Genomic DNA, 14,198 nt, shown 5'->3' on the forward strand with positions numbered 1-14,198 from the left:
GGACCTCTCTGCTATTTCCACCACGATGCTTGTTAAGTCTCAGAGAAACGATGACCCTGCTTCACTGTGTGGGTCCTGGGTGTGAGTGCAAGTGTGAAGAGACGGGGATTAACTTTCTGTTGGGCACCAACTGTGTGCCCAGCAATGCTGTGTATAATCTCATTTAATTCTTAGAGCCTCCCTCAGGGGTGGCTATTACTACTAACTTGGTAGCCCCAAGTTATAGATGAGAAAACTGGGGCTTAGAGAATAACGTGACCTGCCCAAGGCCACCTAGCAGGTCAATGACAGATCCTGGCAAGTATGGGAGTGCCGGTCTGCTGGCTGTGGAGGAGAGAGGGGGTCAATACACATGAGGTCCTCTGGTTTATAGGAGGGAGTCAGTAACCAATGGGATCCTATATAATCTTTACTCCAGTTTATGCACCTGGGGCTCATTATCCTGCATCTTATGGAGGAGGAAACAGATTCCAGCTAAAACCTCTTTGAAAGTGGGCCCTTGTCTGCCTGTGCCCTGCCACATCTCCAGACCCAGTATACCCTTGGCACATAGGAGGTGCCTAATAAATGCTCATTCAGAGGAAGTGATTCAGTGGGCCCTTTGGTGCTTAGTGGCAGAGACATTGGAGCCTGGCAGACCAGGCCGGAAACCCAGCTCTGCCACTCCTAGCTGTGTGACCTTGGACCAGTTTCTTAACTTCTGTGAGTTTCGGTTTCCTCACTAATAAGATGGGAATGATAACAGTACATACCTCATAGAGTCGTGGTGATAATGAAATGAGAATGAATTTGCCCAGTAACCCATGATACTTTGGCAATATGTAGCTGAAAAATACTATTAAAAAGAGACGGCAAGTAACTCAAGATCATGTATTTATTTGGCTACACTGGGTCTTAGTTGGGCATGCAAGATCTTTAGGTGCAGCTCAAGAGCTTCTTTCTAGTTGTAGCATACAGGCTTAGTTGCCCTGCGGCATGTGGGATCTTAGTTCCCCGACCAGGGATCAAACCCACGTCCCCCACTTTGGAAGGCAGATTCTTTACCCCTGGACCACCAAGGAAGTCCCCTGAAGCCTGATTATTTCTATTATGCCATACAACCTGGGGATCAGGCTGAGCTGAAGCGGTCAGTGGAGACTCCCTGGAAGAAGAGTGCTAGAGGTGGGTAGGAAAGGGAGGAAGAGGCATTCTGGAAAAGAGGCCCGGCATGAACAGAAATGTGGCCACTGGGAGGGCCGTGGGAGCTTGGGACACAGTGAGAGGCCTGGGGCGGTGGGGGGGGGGCAGGGGAGTGGTGAGATGGAGGAAGGCCTGGCTGCCAGGCTGTGGGCCAAACTGCTCAGAGAGGCTGGAAGGAGAGGCTGATGGGGAGGCCCTGAGGTCAGTGAATGGTTTATTCTTTTTCACTTTTTCAGTTAATGTGTTTGCAGGAGCAGATCAGCTGGTTTTGCCTCTCCCACTCCTCCAATTTCCCTCCTCTCCCCAGAGCTTGACTTATGCTCCCCTGGACTCCCTCCCTTTCCTTTCACTCCTGCAGCCTCTTCTGCTGGCATCATGCCTCCCTCACCTCTGCCCATGGACGCGCTACTCATCCTTCAAAGCCTGTCTCAAAGGTTACTGACTCCCTGGAGACCCTCCCTGGGCCCTGTCAGAAGTCTGGCCATCTCTGCGCTCCCAGGGTCTCATGGAAGCATCTCTGGGCAGCACACACCGAACATTCCCTCCAGATGCTCTTGGCAGGGGGCGGTATTTGGACCTTCACTACCACTTGCTGTCACTTTTCTTCCTTCCTCTCTGTCAAGGACATGTCTTCTCAGCTCCTCCACGCGCCTACCTCCAGTGTCTCATTTCTAAGGGGAGCATACAGTCCACGTGGTTAGGCACAAGCTAACCCACCCGCTGTTTCAGCAAGAATTAGCAAGTGTTTTGACACTTCAAATACACCTACTGAGAAGTGGTCAGACTTTTCTTTTTTTTTTCCCATGTCATTTCTCCATTAACCTAGTCTTGGTATAAGCCAGAGATGACAAACTCAGCAGGGGAAGGGAGAAGAGGCCCGAGAACAGGAGGGGAGTGCTAAGCTATGTTATATAACTTAACCAAGACGGGGCTTTGATGCTGCAGGCAACAAATCACATTGTCAGTGTGTCAGTTGCATTCACGTCACTGCTAGATCTCGGGTGAAATTTAGGGCACTGATCTCAGGGTGGGAATTAGAGGCCATATGGGAGGATTTGAATGATTTAGAACACCCCTAGCTCCACTAAATCCCCATGCAGCACAAGCTGCCTTCCCTGAAGACCTTGAAATGACCTTGTCTTGGAAGTTATCCTGCAAAGTGTTTTAGTTGTTTATTGTAGAGAAAAAAACCACTCCACACTTAGTGGCTTAAAATGACAATTCGTTCTTTTTCACAGTTCTGTGGGTTGGCTGGGGGGTTATTCCGCTGGTCTGGTCTGGGTTGGCTTCGGTGACTGCATCCACTAGACGCTGGGCTTAGCTGGAATGCCCGGGCACTGAGCTTCTCTCTCATGTGGTCCTGCATCTCCATCTTCTTCCTGGCACAGTGGTGGCCTCAGGATTCTCAGATGATGAAGGCAGGAGCTAAGCCTCTGAGGCCTGAGCTCTGCAGCTTCAATCATGTTGCTTCCATCTCATTCTGTTGGTCAAAGCAAGTCACCAAGCCAGCCAGGATTCAAGGCGTGAGGAAGAGACTCTACCCATGGATGAAAGGAGCTGCAAAATATCATGGGCATGATTTCAATCTACTCCCCAAGGGGCGGCCAACCCTCTTCATGTCCCAGCCCCATTGTCTCTAGTCCCATAACTGGATTTAGATGCTTTCCTGCCTCAGGGGACTAGCTCCAGAGTCAGATCGGGGAGGAAGAAGCATCCACATCAGAAGAATTGCAAGGTTTGGCTAATTTATTAATATATCACCCAAAAGTCTGGATAATGTTTGTGGGGATGTCGTCTGTGGGTGCTAGTCCTTGGACGGAGGAACATAATTTTCACTGGGCTGGACTATCCGTGTGAGTATGTTTACCGCCGATTCCAGAGTCAGTGTGCTAGTTACAGCACCTACGAGTGGTTTTCATTATTTCCTTAGTTGGTTGACAGAAACCTGGATTCAGCTGAGGTCTCTGCTTGATACTGAAATGCCAGAATTCTTTGCTTTAATATAGAGGAAGGAATCCAGTGCTAAGGGAGGAAGCAATGTTGATGAGGATTTACCCTGTGTGATCCACTCACATACCCCCCCAAGCCAAGTTCCACAGTCCCAACTTCCTCTTAGACAGCCTGGAGGAAATTCCCTTCACCAAGGCACGGAGAAACACGTCAGTGAGGGGAGCATCTCTGAACCTGATGTAGTACTTTTCTCTGCAGGCTAAGACTAGTGAAAGACACTGTCACTCTATAATTTTAGTGGAAATGATGGGATCCCAGGGGAGCAGAGCACACACAGCCGCACTTCGTCACCTGGGACAGCAGATGCCAAGTGATACTTAGAAAGATCTAACCCACAGATGTCTTTAGCAAAGACTAATCGTTTAAGGGCCAAATAAGACCAAAGGGAATAGACAGGCAGCCTCTAAGTCCTCCGTAATCTGTGTAACAGAAACAACAAAGCAAAACCACAAATAAAACCCTCCAGTCCTGCTAGCAAAAACCTGATCTGACCCATTATGAAAGAGAACTTTGGTCCCTCACCCAAAGTCCCTTGAAAGGAAGAGATGCCAGTACCCTTCAGAGTGAGCCCTTCAATAGAACCCCAGATACATACTGTAAATCTTCCTTTTAGCCTACCTTCCACAAAGGGTCCTAGACCATTTGCCAGAGAACTGTGCTCTGTGAAAGGAAAACACACGGGCTTTTCAGGATTAGCAGGACTTGAGTCTATCTAATACTAATTCCTGAGAACACAGAACACCACTGTGTAGAGGCTCACAAGTGTCAGGCGACAACCGGAGTCTGACTTCAGTCCAGGCATGGTGCCTGGACTCATCCTGCAATTGCATCTTTAGTTTCAGGGAGTATAATTAAAATCTACAGCATACATGCCCCTGTAGACTGTGGATAAGGGCCACTATGGTAGAAAGGGCCAAGTGGAAGCTTCTCGAACTTTTTCTTCTTACTAATCAATAACCCAAAGTAATGGTGCAAATCCAGGAAAATTACAGAAATTTGTGCCCTCATCAAAGACTTGAGAGATGCAAGCTACTTTCTATTGCATCTCGCTTAATTTACTTCTTCAGTCTGTGCAGAAGGCATGTCTTGGAGGATGAACAGGGAATTACCATAAACTTACTCAGGTGATTCCAAATAATGATTCCAGCAGCTCCCATTCTAGGTGCAGTCTTTTTTTAAAGAATGAATGGGTGTAGTCTTTTTATGGGAGCAAATATACATTTTTTTGGTCACTTAATATGAAACTATTTATCTGAAAAAGAATTTTTTTAAAAATCTTCCTCTATAGAAAATACCAGAAGCAGCTTTATTTTTCTTGGCAGGGGCAGCAATACAGTTTTCTCATCTTGTCTTGAAACTCCCCAAGTCTCTGATTCTCTGTTACAATGTAACCTGATCATCCTTCCATAACACAGACACAGAATGTCTATCACATTGATGACATCATGTTCCTAGGATTCAGAGACTTAAAAGTAGCAGATACTTTAAAAAATGTGCTGATAATGGGAGATGAATCCCATAAGAACATAGGGGCCTGCCACCTGAGTGAAGTTTCTGGGTATTCAGTGCTCTGGATCATGCCAGGAAAGAGATACTGGCTGGGGTTCTTCAGAGAAACAAAATGAATAGAAAACACAGCTATAGATATGTATATATAGAGATAGAGAGATACAAAGAGATGTATTATAAGGAATTGGCTCACTGGATTATTGAAGCTGAGAAGTCCTGTGATGTAAGCTGGAGAGCTAGGAGTTCCAGTGGTATAGTTTCAGTTCAAGTTTGAAGGCCTGAAAAGCAGGCGAGGTGGTTAGTTCCAGTCTGAAGGTAGGAGAAGACCGATGTCCCAGCTTGAAGATAGCCAGGCAGAGAGCAAATGCAGCCTTACTCAGTCCTTTGTTCTATTTCAACAGATTAGATGAGATCCACCCATACTGGGAAGGGCAATCTGCTTTATTCCATCTATAAGTCTAATGTTAATCTCATTCTTTACAAACACACCTGGAATAATGTTTGACTAAATATCTTGGCACCCAGTGGCCCAGTAAAGTTAACATGTAACATTATCACATCCTGCAAAGTAAAAAGAACTTGCTGTGCTTTCTGCTTCCTAGTAGTAGTAAGAAAGAAGCATGCTTGCTGGGTTTCCATGTATTTTGGTGGCAATGTATGTCATATTTTGGAGTGCTGCTCTGATTCATTTACAGAGAAGCCAGTAAGGCTGCCAGCTTCAAGTGGAGCCTAGAGCAAAAGAAGGCTTCCAGGTGTCCAGGCTGAAGGGCAGGCAGCTCTTTCTCATAGCCTTGATGACTCAGCGGATGCAAAGTGATTCATGTGTTTGCAGCAGATGGGGATGAAGTCAGCCTGTGGCAAACCCTGAGAAAAGAACCGCAATGGAGTGTCTAGGAGTCGGGAGCAAAGCCAGGCACTCCTTGGTAAACAATTTTCCTCCTTTTGAGGAAGAGCTCCTGGCTGGCTGCTGGGCCTGCTGAGAAAAATTCCCTGTGTGGAGGTACCAACAGCTATGAAAAATTAATGACTGTCACACACAATCTTCTCTTTTCTCAAGAATACTTGGGTGTTTGTGCCCAGTGATTGCTTACTGGAATATCGGTGAGTCCCGAGTCAGGTACGAGAAAATCCTCTGTTATTGGAATTGGGTTTCTTCTCCCTCCAGAGACTATGCAATTGCCAAATTCACCAGTAATCTCCTTATTGTTAGTCCAATGGATACTTTAAAAAGTCACTTTGGAAATATGGACAATTTCAAATGTGCATGAAAGTTGAGAGGATAGTGTAATGAACTTCTAAGTACCCATCACAAAACTCCAATAGTATCGACAGTTTCAATTTCAACTGTATTGACAGTTTACCCATTTTGTTCAATGCATGTTTTTAGTAATCTGTCTCATAGGGAAGCACTCATGTCTCTGATCCTGTTGACTTGTACTTCCTTGATGCTTTCTCCAAGGTGAATCTTTTCCAGTTCTCCTCTGACCTTGCTGCTGCTCTGTGGCATGCTCTGCTCAGAGCCTCCTTCCTCTCCTCCCCTTGAAATGTTGGTGCTTCCCCAAACTCTGTCTTGGACCTTTCTCTCACTTTCCACACTCTCCCTGAGTAAATGCAGCCCTTCTCATGGCCTCACATAACTTCCCCAGGGCTAGCGAAGCCCACATTTTAATGAGATCCCCATCTCTGCCTTCCTCTCAGACTCCTGTTCCAGACTGAGACTACAATATCCAGAAGTCTCCTAGATACCTCTCTCCTTGTCTCAAAAGCATGTCCCACTCAACATGTACCAGACTGAGCTCATCCTCCTGCTTAAACCTGCCGTTTCCTGTTTTCCTATTCATCTGCTCAACACACAGTTATTACATATCTATTGGGTGTAAAAGATTGGAAGATTCTGGAATAGGCAAAGAAATCACTGTTATAATAAAAAAGATTGACAATAACAAGTGTTGACAAGAATGTGGAGAAACTGGAATGTTCATATGTTGCAAGTGAGAATATACAATGGTGCAGCCCTTGCCCCCCAGGAACTAGTTCTAAGTCCATGGAGGATGTTAAATGCATGAGCCTAGATGGAGAGGGGGTAAAATGTAGGTTTTGACAATGGCCTGACTTGGGAACAGGAGTGTTTAGAAAGGGCGGGGAGCTGGGGGTCTGGATTATGGGGCCTCTGAGGGATGTGGGTGGTGGCAGGAATGTCTGGGGAACGATGTTAACACCACACAACCTGGGCAGGCTTAGGGAGCTCCCCAGCCAAGCATGGCTCAGGGGGCATGAGGCCTCCAGCGCCCCTCTAGCTGGACTGGGGCAGCCATCATGACAACCATCATGTGTCTTCCAAGAGGCATAAGCCTCTTGGACCTAGGGACAGGGGGAGGCTTCAGGAAAGTGACTAAGATTAATTAGAGTTCCTGCCTACCCTGGCAGGGAGAGGAGGAGCTTCAACTGGATTTAATTTGATTTGTCAAAATAAGAAAACTCCTCCTTTCTTACATCCTGAGTGCCATCAGGTAATTCACATACAGATTTACAAACTGTGATATGTGTGAGGTTAGAGATAGAAAAAAGAGGGCAGATTCATTATTTGTTTAGCTGGCAGAGGGCATATGTCTTCGTGGCAGACTGTAAGCAGAGGCTGGAAATGGATGCAGTTTACCCCCCAGGTTTTGGACTGAGACTGGGGTGCATTCCCCATCCCCTTCCTCTAGATGTCCATCCTCGCCGCGACAAAGACTGCGGAAGGTGCTGCTGCAGCAGGAGTTGGCCCTGTGATCTGCCCCGAATCCGCAAGCGCCGTCTCCTTGCTACCTGAAAATGCCAAAATTGTGCCCCGGCGGTACCCGCCCTCGCACCCCCAGGTGTTAAGGGCGGGGATCACAGCGCGAGAGGAGCTAAATCTCAGTCTTTCCTCAGATCAGCCACCAGGGGCTCCAGCGAGGCCTCAGCCCAGCTCCTAAAAGGCCCCGGGACCCGCCTTCGGGTAGCGCGCGTCTGCGGGCCCCCAGGCTTCTCTAGCCAGCCCTCTCCCCGTCCTTGTCTTCCCAACGGCCAGACCATGCGCCCCGAAGCTCTGGCAACTGGAACCGGGGCTGGCGGTGCAAGCTTAGGGTTTACAGCCCTGGGGCCACGTCCGATCCCCAGATTCGGAGCCTGGAGCCAGATTCGAGGCTCTTGGGCGGAGACTGAGCATCTTGGGGCTCCGAGTCGCGGATCCCTGCAGGCTTCCAAAGCAGGGGCGCCGCCCTCTCTCAGGCAGCCGCGTCTGTGCGGGCGGGGTTGCTGGCTGCGGCCAGTCCGGGTCCTTAGTCTGGATTCGCCAGGCAGCGAAGGGGGTGGGGACGATGCGTGCAGGGGCGGGGTTGGGAAATGGCTGCCCCTGGGAAGAACGAGGTCAAGGATGAAGCCTGCATCTGAGAAGGGCTGAGCATCTAGTTAATGTCCCGCCTCTTCCTGCCCCAGCCCGGAACGGGGGCCTTGAGCCGACAACCTCTCTCACTAGGCATTCTTCCAATGCAGTGGAGAGCTGGGCGTGATGCCGGTGAGGCGGCGGCCTGCAGCCCAACTCTGGGCTGGAGGTTTTCGGCCTCGGGATTTCCTCTTATCATCAGGACCATTCTACAGATGAGGAAACCGGTGGCTGGCGCTGGACTGGAGGGCGACTTGCTCCTAAGTGGAAGCTGCCAAATCCCACAGCTTCCCTCCCTCACCTTTCGACTGAGCTGCACTCTCTCCCTCAGCTTTTGACGCTGGGCATCATTCTCCGTATTGAATCACTCTTGGCACCACAGGCCCTGATTTCTCCATACAGCTTTGGACGAACACTTCCTCAGCTTCCTTTGTGCCTTTCTCTTCCTACCTTTAACAAGTCACCAGAGCCCCAGGCTGGGTCCACTTCTCTTTCCTTCTGACACTGTCCCTGAGGAAGCTTAGCGGGGGCCATGGGAGGCTGACTCCCAGACCTTGTTTCCAGGCAGCTCTCACTTCAGAGGGGAAGGCTGGTAGCCTATGGCTTTCTGGACATTTTCCCTGGGTGAGATGTTGCCCACTCAGAGATAGCACCATCTGCCTGGGCCATGGAAATTTGTGTGACTTGGGACTGGGTGTGTGGGTCAAAGGGAGAGCTGAAAGGAGGAGGGGTGGTATCCATACACAATACTGCTTTAGCCTCAGTGTGGCCTTGTCTTGTCTGCAGGGCCCTATTAAAATTCATATAGCAGCAAACTTGTGATGGGCCAGGAAGAATCCTCATAATCGGTGTGTGTGTGTGTGTGTGTGTGTGTGTGTGTGTGTGTGTTTATAGAAGTGGCTGCTGCTTCTGCTGCTAAGTTGCTTCAGTCATGTCCAACTCTGTGCCACCCCATAGACAGCAGCCCACCAGGCTCCCCCGTCCCTGGGATTCTCCCAGCAAGAATACTGGAGTGGGTTGCCACTTCCTTCTCCAATGCATGAAAGTGAAAAGTGAAAGTGAAGTCGCTCAGTCGTGTCTGACTCTTAGCGACCCCATGGACTCCAGCCCACCAGGGTCCTCCATCCCTGGGATTTTCCAGGCAAGAGGACTGGAGTGGGGTGCCATCGCCTTCTCCATAGAAGTGGCTAGTGGGAGCAGAAAACCCTGGTGCTGTTGGGAATAGAATGAGGAGACAGGCTTGGGGTCAGTTGCTTAGAAAACTGGACCATTTGGAAATCATCAGTATTTCCTGTGACTTCTCTGTAAGAACCAACCTGCACTCCTTTAAAAAGAGCCCTTTAAATAAGAGTCCTTTGGGATTTCCCTGGTGGTCCCGTGGTTAAGACTCAATGCATGGGGGCATGGGTTGGATCATGAAACTAAGATCCCACAAGCTGCAGGATGCAACCAAAAAGAAAAAAAAAGAAGAGACCTTTAAAGGGGTTAATGACCATAATGGGTCTCAAAAGTCTTAAAGGGGTAGGAGTGTTCCTTGGGAGCCAGCTTTGGTGGGGGCAACAGTTGCTGCTTCCCCAAGGGTCCCAGGCCCCTGAGGACTTTGGTTCCTTTTTATTTATTTTAAAAATACTCATTTATTTGGCTGCATCAGGTCTTTGTTGTGGCAGGCAGGATTTTTCATTGTGGCATGCAGGCTCTAGAAGGCACTGGCTTAAGTGCCATGTGGGATCTTAGTTCCCTGATCAGGGGTCAAACCCATATCCCCGGCATTGGAAAGCAGATTCTTAACTGCTTGACCACCAGGGAAGTCCCAGGGCGTTGGGTTTTAAAGGGGAGGCTAGTGTGACTTACACCAGTGGGATTCCAGCAGGAAGCATCTATGGGCAAGGCTGGGCTTTAGCCTTCAGCAGCCCCCCAGCCTTTTTCCCAGTGATACATTCACAGCCTACAGGACTGCCTCCCCTCCACCCGATTTCCCCCCTGACATCCTGGGCTTCAGAAAACTGGTCACCCCTGCCTGCTCTCAGTTGTCTACCCCAGAGGCCTGCTACGCTCCTTGGTCAATCGCTCATGCAAATCAGGTTTCTTTCATTCAAGGACTTCCAGAGGGGGCTTACCCTGCCCGCCTACCCCCACCCTGGCCACATCCATGATACCCCTTCCTACCTCTGCTGTCTGTACTGCATGGCTGCTTTCTCTGAGAAGCTTTCCTGACTGCCCCGGCTAGACATTTTATCTTCACTCTCCTCTCAAAGTCGGGGCTTTAGTTGGCCTAGGGCTTCATCTGACACCAGCTTTTATTGTCTGAAGTGGGATTTCTTTACCTCTGTGACCTCATGCCCGGCACGGAGCGAGGCACAAAGTGGGTGCTAAGGACAAGTCAAACTGCATGCGTGAATGAGTGGGGGATTTCAGGCACTGTTTGAGAAGTCCTGGCTGAGCTGTCCTGGATACTGAGTGAGGACTAGCAGACGCTAGGTTCTGCTTCATGAGTGTCCTGGGACTCTTCTGATTGGAGGCCCAGTTTTCTCAAGAAGCATGACCTCTGGATGACCTTCAGGACCCTTGGCAAACAGTTGTCATCCAGAATTAACCTGGGCCAGCTGGGCCCCTGCTCCCATTTTCCTCTGTAGGCTTCTGCTCTGAATAATCTAGGGCTCAGCCTGCTATGGTTTGATATCTGTTTGGTACCTAGGCTTTCATGGAACTTGACCTGTGAAATAATAGAAAATATAGGTGTTGGTCTTTGCCCCAGGTTTCTAGCACAGAGCTCTTAAAACTCTTGGAATTTCCTCGGTGATAGGCGTGTCTTTTGTTTTATTTAAAATTTAAAAAACTTATTGACGGCACTGGGTCCTCGTTGTTGTGCACGGGCTTTCTCCAGTTGTGGCAAGTGAGGGCTGTTCTCTGGTTGTGGTGTGTGGGTTTCTCGTTGCAGTGGCTTTTCTTGTTGCGGAGCGTGGGCTCTAGAGCATGGGCTCAGAAGTTGCGGTGTACAGGCTTAGTTGCCCCCAGCATGTGGAATTTTCCCAAACCAGGGATTGAACCTACATCCCCTGTTTTGTCAGGCAGATTCCTAACTACTGGACCACCAGGTATGTCCAGGAATGTCTTTTGTTTTAATGAGGAGACTCTTGGTGGTCTCCTGGATAGCTTTGGGATGGAAGCTGGTCACCAGAAACACAAAGTCACAATTAGAAGCTTGGAATTTTCGGCCCCGCCTTCCATCTGCTGGGAAGGGGAGAGGGGCTGGAGACGGAATTAATGTTCGATTATGCCAACATGATAAAGTTGTCATAAAAATCCCCAAAGTTTGAGGTTCGAAGATCTCCCAGGTTGCTGGAGGTACTGGGAGGGTGGTGTGCCTGGCCGAGGCATGGAGGCTGCGTGTCCCTTCCTCTATACATTAATCTTTTCTCCACCGTGGTGTGTTATTTATCCTTTTAGGATAAACCAGGAAACATAAATGTTTCCCTGAGTTCCGTGGGCCATTCTAGCAAATTAGTGAACCCAAGCAGGGAGTTGTGGGAACCCTGATTAAAGCAAGTCCCTGATTAAAGGGATAGCCTGGGACTTGCAATTGGCATCTGAAGTTGGGGAGACAAGGAGGCAGTCTTGTAGGATGAAGCTCTTAACCTGTGGGAGCTAATGCTGTCTCTAGGTAGACAGTGTCAGAATTGAGTTAAATATAGGATCCCCAGCTAGTGGTAGATAACTGCCTGATGTGCAGAAGTCCTACCCCCTACCTGTGGTGTCACAAGTGAAATGTGGTCGGAGTGTGACAGTGAAGGGGAAAGACAAGTATGTCCTGCCTGCACCCTCACAATGGGGTCTGGTCGTCAGGATCCTAGCATCTCCCACCCACTCCCATCTCATGCTGACAACTCACAGGAGCTGGGGATTTCTCAGATGGCCCAAATGAATACATGCAGAGCCCTGCATGCCCACACTCCTGTATGCATGGTACACACACACACACACACACACACACACTCGAATCCAGAGAGACACTGGTGAGCCAGAGGGACCAGTTTTATTAGATTCCAGCAAGACTATACAATACATGTTTCATGCAGATTAAATAAGTGTCTTCGCTGCCCCTGGGAGGGAGCACTTTCACCTCCAGCTACTTCTTTGGTATGTCAAGGGGTGAGTGTCAAGGGGAACCATCGACATATTCTGCATGGGGAACAGTTGGGATCATGACTGGAGGTGGTGGTGAGACCGTGGGCAGCTGAGGGCTCTTGAGACCTTGAGTCTTCAGAGGCTTAGGAACCACAGGACCTTGGTCCTTTGCTGGTGGTGGCACCTGAGGATCTTGATCTTTCAGAGGCACCGGGATTATAGGAACCTGACTCTTGATAGGCTCCAGGACCACAGGGCCTTGATCCTTGACAGGCGCTGCAATCACAAAATCATGATCCTTCAGAAGTTCTGAGACCCCTCTCCCTTGATCTTTGACCAGCTGTGAGACGACTAACCCTTGTTTCTCTACAGACTCAGAGAGCACAGAACCTTCCTTCTTCACAGGTTCTATGACCATGGCACTTGGATCCTTCAGTTGCTCTGGGACCATAGGACCTTTCTCCTTGACAGGTGATAGGACCATGGGGCCTTGGTCTTTGACAGGTGCTGGGACCATGGGGCCTTGATCCACAGGCTCAGGGATCGTGGGGCCTTGGTCCTTGACAGGTGCTGGGACCAGGGGGCCTTGATCCACAGGCTCAGGGATCGTGGGGCCTTGGTCCTTGACAGGTGCTGGGACCAGGGGGCCTTGATCCACAGGCTCAGGGATCGTGGGGCCTTGGTACTTGACAGGTGCTGGGACCATGGGACCTTGGTCCTTGACAGGTGCAGAGGCCGTGGGGCCTTGATCCTTCAGAAGCTCTGGTACCATGGAACCTTCATCTTCAACTCTTGCTGGAACCATAGGACTTTGATTCTTTACAGGCATGGGGGCCAAGGAATCTTGGTCCTTGACTGGTGCTGGGATCACAGAACCTTCTTTCTTTAAAGGCTCAGGGACCATGTGATCTTGATCCTTAATTGATGCAGGGACTATGGGACCTAGATCCTTCAGAGGCCCTGGGACCACAGGAGCTTGATCCTTCAGAGGCTCTGGGACTGCAGGGCCTTGACCCTTTGAAGGCTCTTGGATCCCAGGACCTTGATCTTTCAGAGGCCCCGGGCCCACTGGACCTTGATCCTTGTCTGGCTCTGTGGCTACAGGACCTTGATTCTTAGGTGAATCCCTGGTGGGTTCGACCTGGCTCCTGCAGAGGAGAGAGAGGTTGTCACTGTGAGGGCCAGCACTTAGACCAGGGACAGGGCAGAGCACAGATTGCCTGTTAAGTCTTGCCCAGTGGAGCCTGGGCAGGGCAGCTCTTGCTGGGGAGTCAGGAGGAGGATCTGATCTCCAGACCCTTAGTACAGAATATGGGGTAGGGTGAAGGGCAGGCTTTGGAACTGGTCATTCAGTGTGTTTGCCAATTGATTATAACCTGCAGGTGGCATGGAGGGCGGCCCCCAGGTGACAGTGGCAGTACTGTACTGGGACTCAGAGTCGTCCAGTTGGGCATCCTAGCAGCCTGTCCACCCCATGCTCCCCCCAGGCCTCTCTTCCTTTCTCCAGAATAGGTGGGGTCCATCCTGGGGGCCCATCTTTGCTCTCCACTCAGGTGACCCTACAGGCTAGAGTGCTTCTGTTCTCAGGGCTTCCCAGACTCCTCCCTTTCCCTGACCCCCTTGTTAAGTGCTCAGTGGGGAGGGGCAAGAGGTCCCAAGGCACACATGAGAGAAAGAGGGCAGTGGGAAGGTCTCTCTTCCCCACTTCCCCTAAAAGGGTAAAAAGTATTTTATCACATTGTTTAGAACAGCTGCCTGGAGTGACAGTGAAAAGCAGACCAGCTTTTAATCAGTTTTATTATAGCTTTAAATTCTCGTATAGACCATGCACCCCATTGTCACCTGCAGCATATTTGGTGGTGACTGGCTGGGACTCCCCATTCAGACAGTGAAGAGGCCCTGCTCCCCTCACTCTGTCCCCACTCTGGCCCCCTTTACTCTCCCTGGGCCAATCAAGTCTTTACACTTG

General features: G+C 49.8%; 1 protein-coding gene across 1 annotated transcript in view; it reads right to left on the reverse strand.

Moving 5' to 3' along the window:
- Positions 1 to 12,260: 12,260 nt before the first annotated feature.
- The window catches only part of MAP6 (microtubule associated protein 6), a 79,963-nt gene continuing 78,025 nt past the window's right edge, over positions 12,261 to 14,198 (reverse strand). The window contains exon 5 of the mRNA XM_068989400.1: positions 12,261 to 13,377. Coding sequence (XP_068845501.1) covers positions 12,261 to 13,377 — 1,117 coding nt within the window. The remainder of the gene's footprint in view (positions 13,378 to 14,198) is intronic.

This window comes from Capricornis sumatraensis, chromosome 16 (assembly GCF_032405125.1).
Source record: "Capricornis sumatraensis isolate serow.1 chromosome 16, serow.2, whole genome shotgun sequence".
Classification (NCBI taxonomy): Eukaryota; Metazoa; Chordata; class Mammalia; order Artiodactyla; family Bovidae; genus Capricornis; species Capricornis sumatraensis.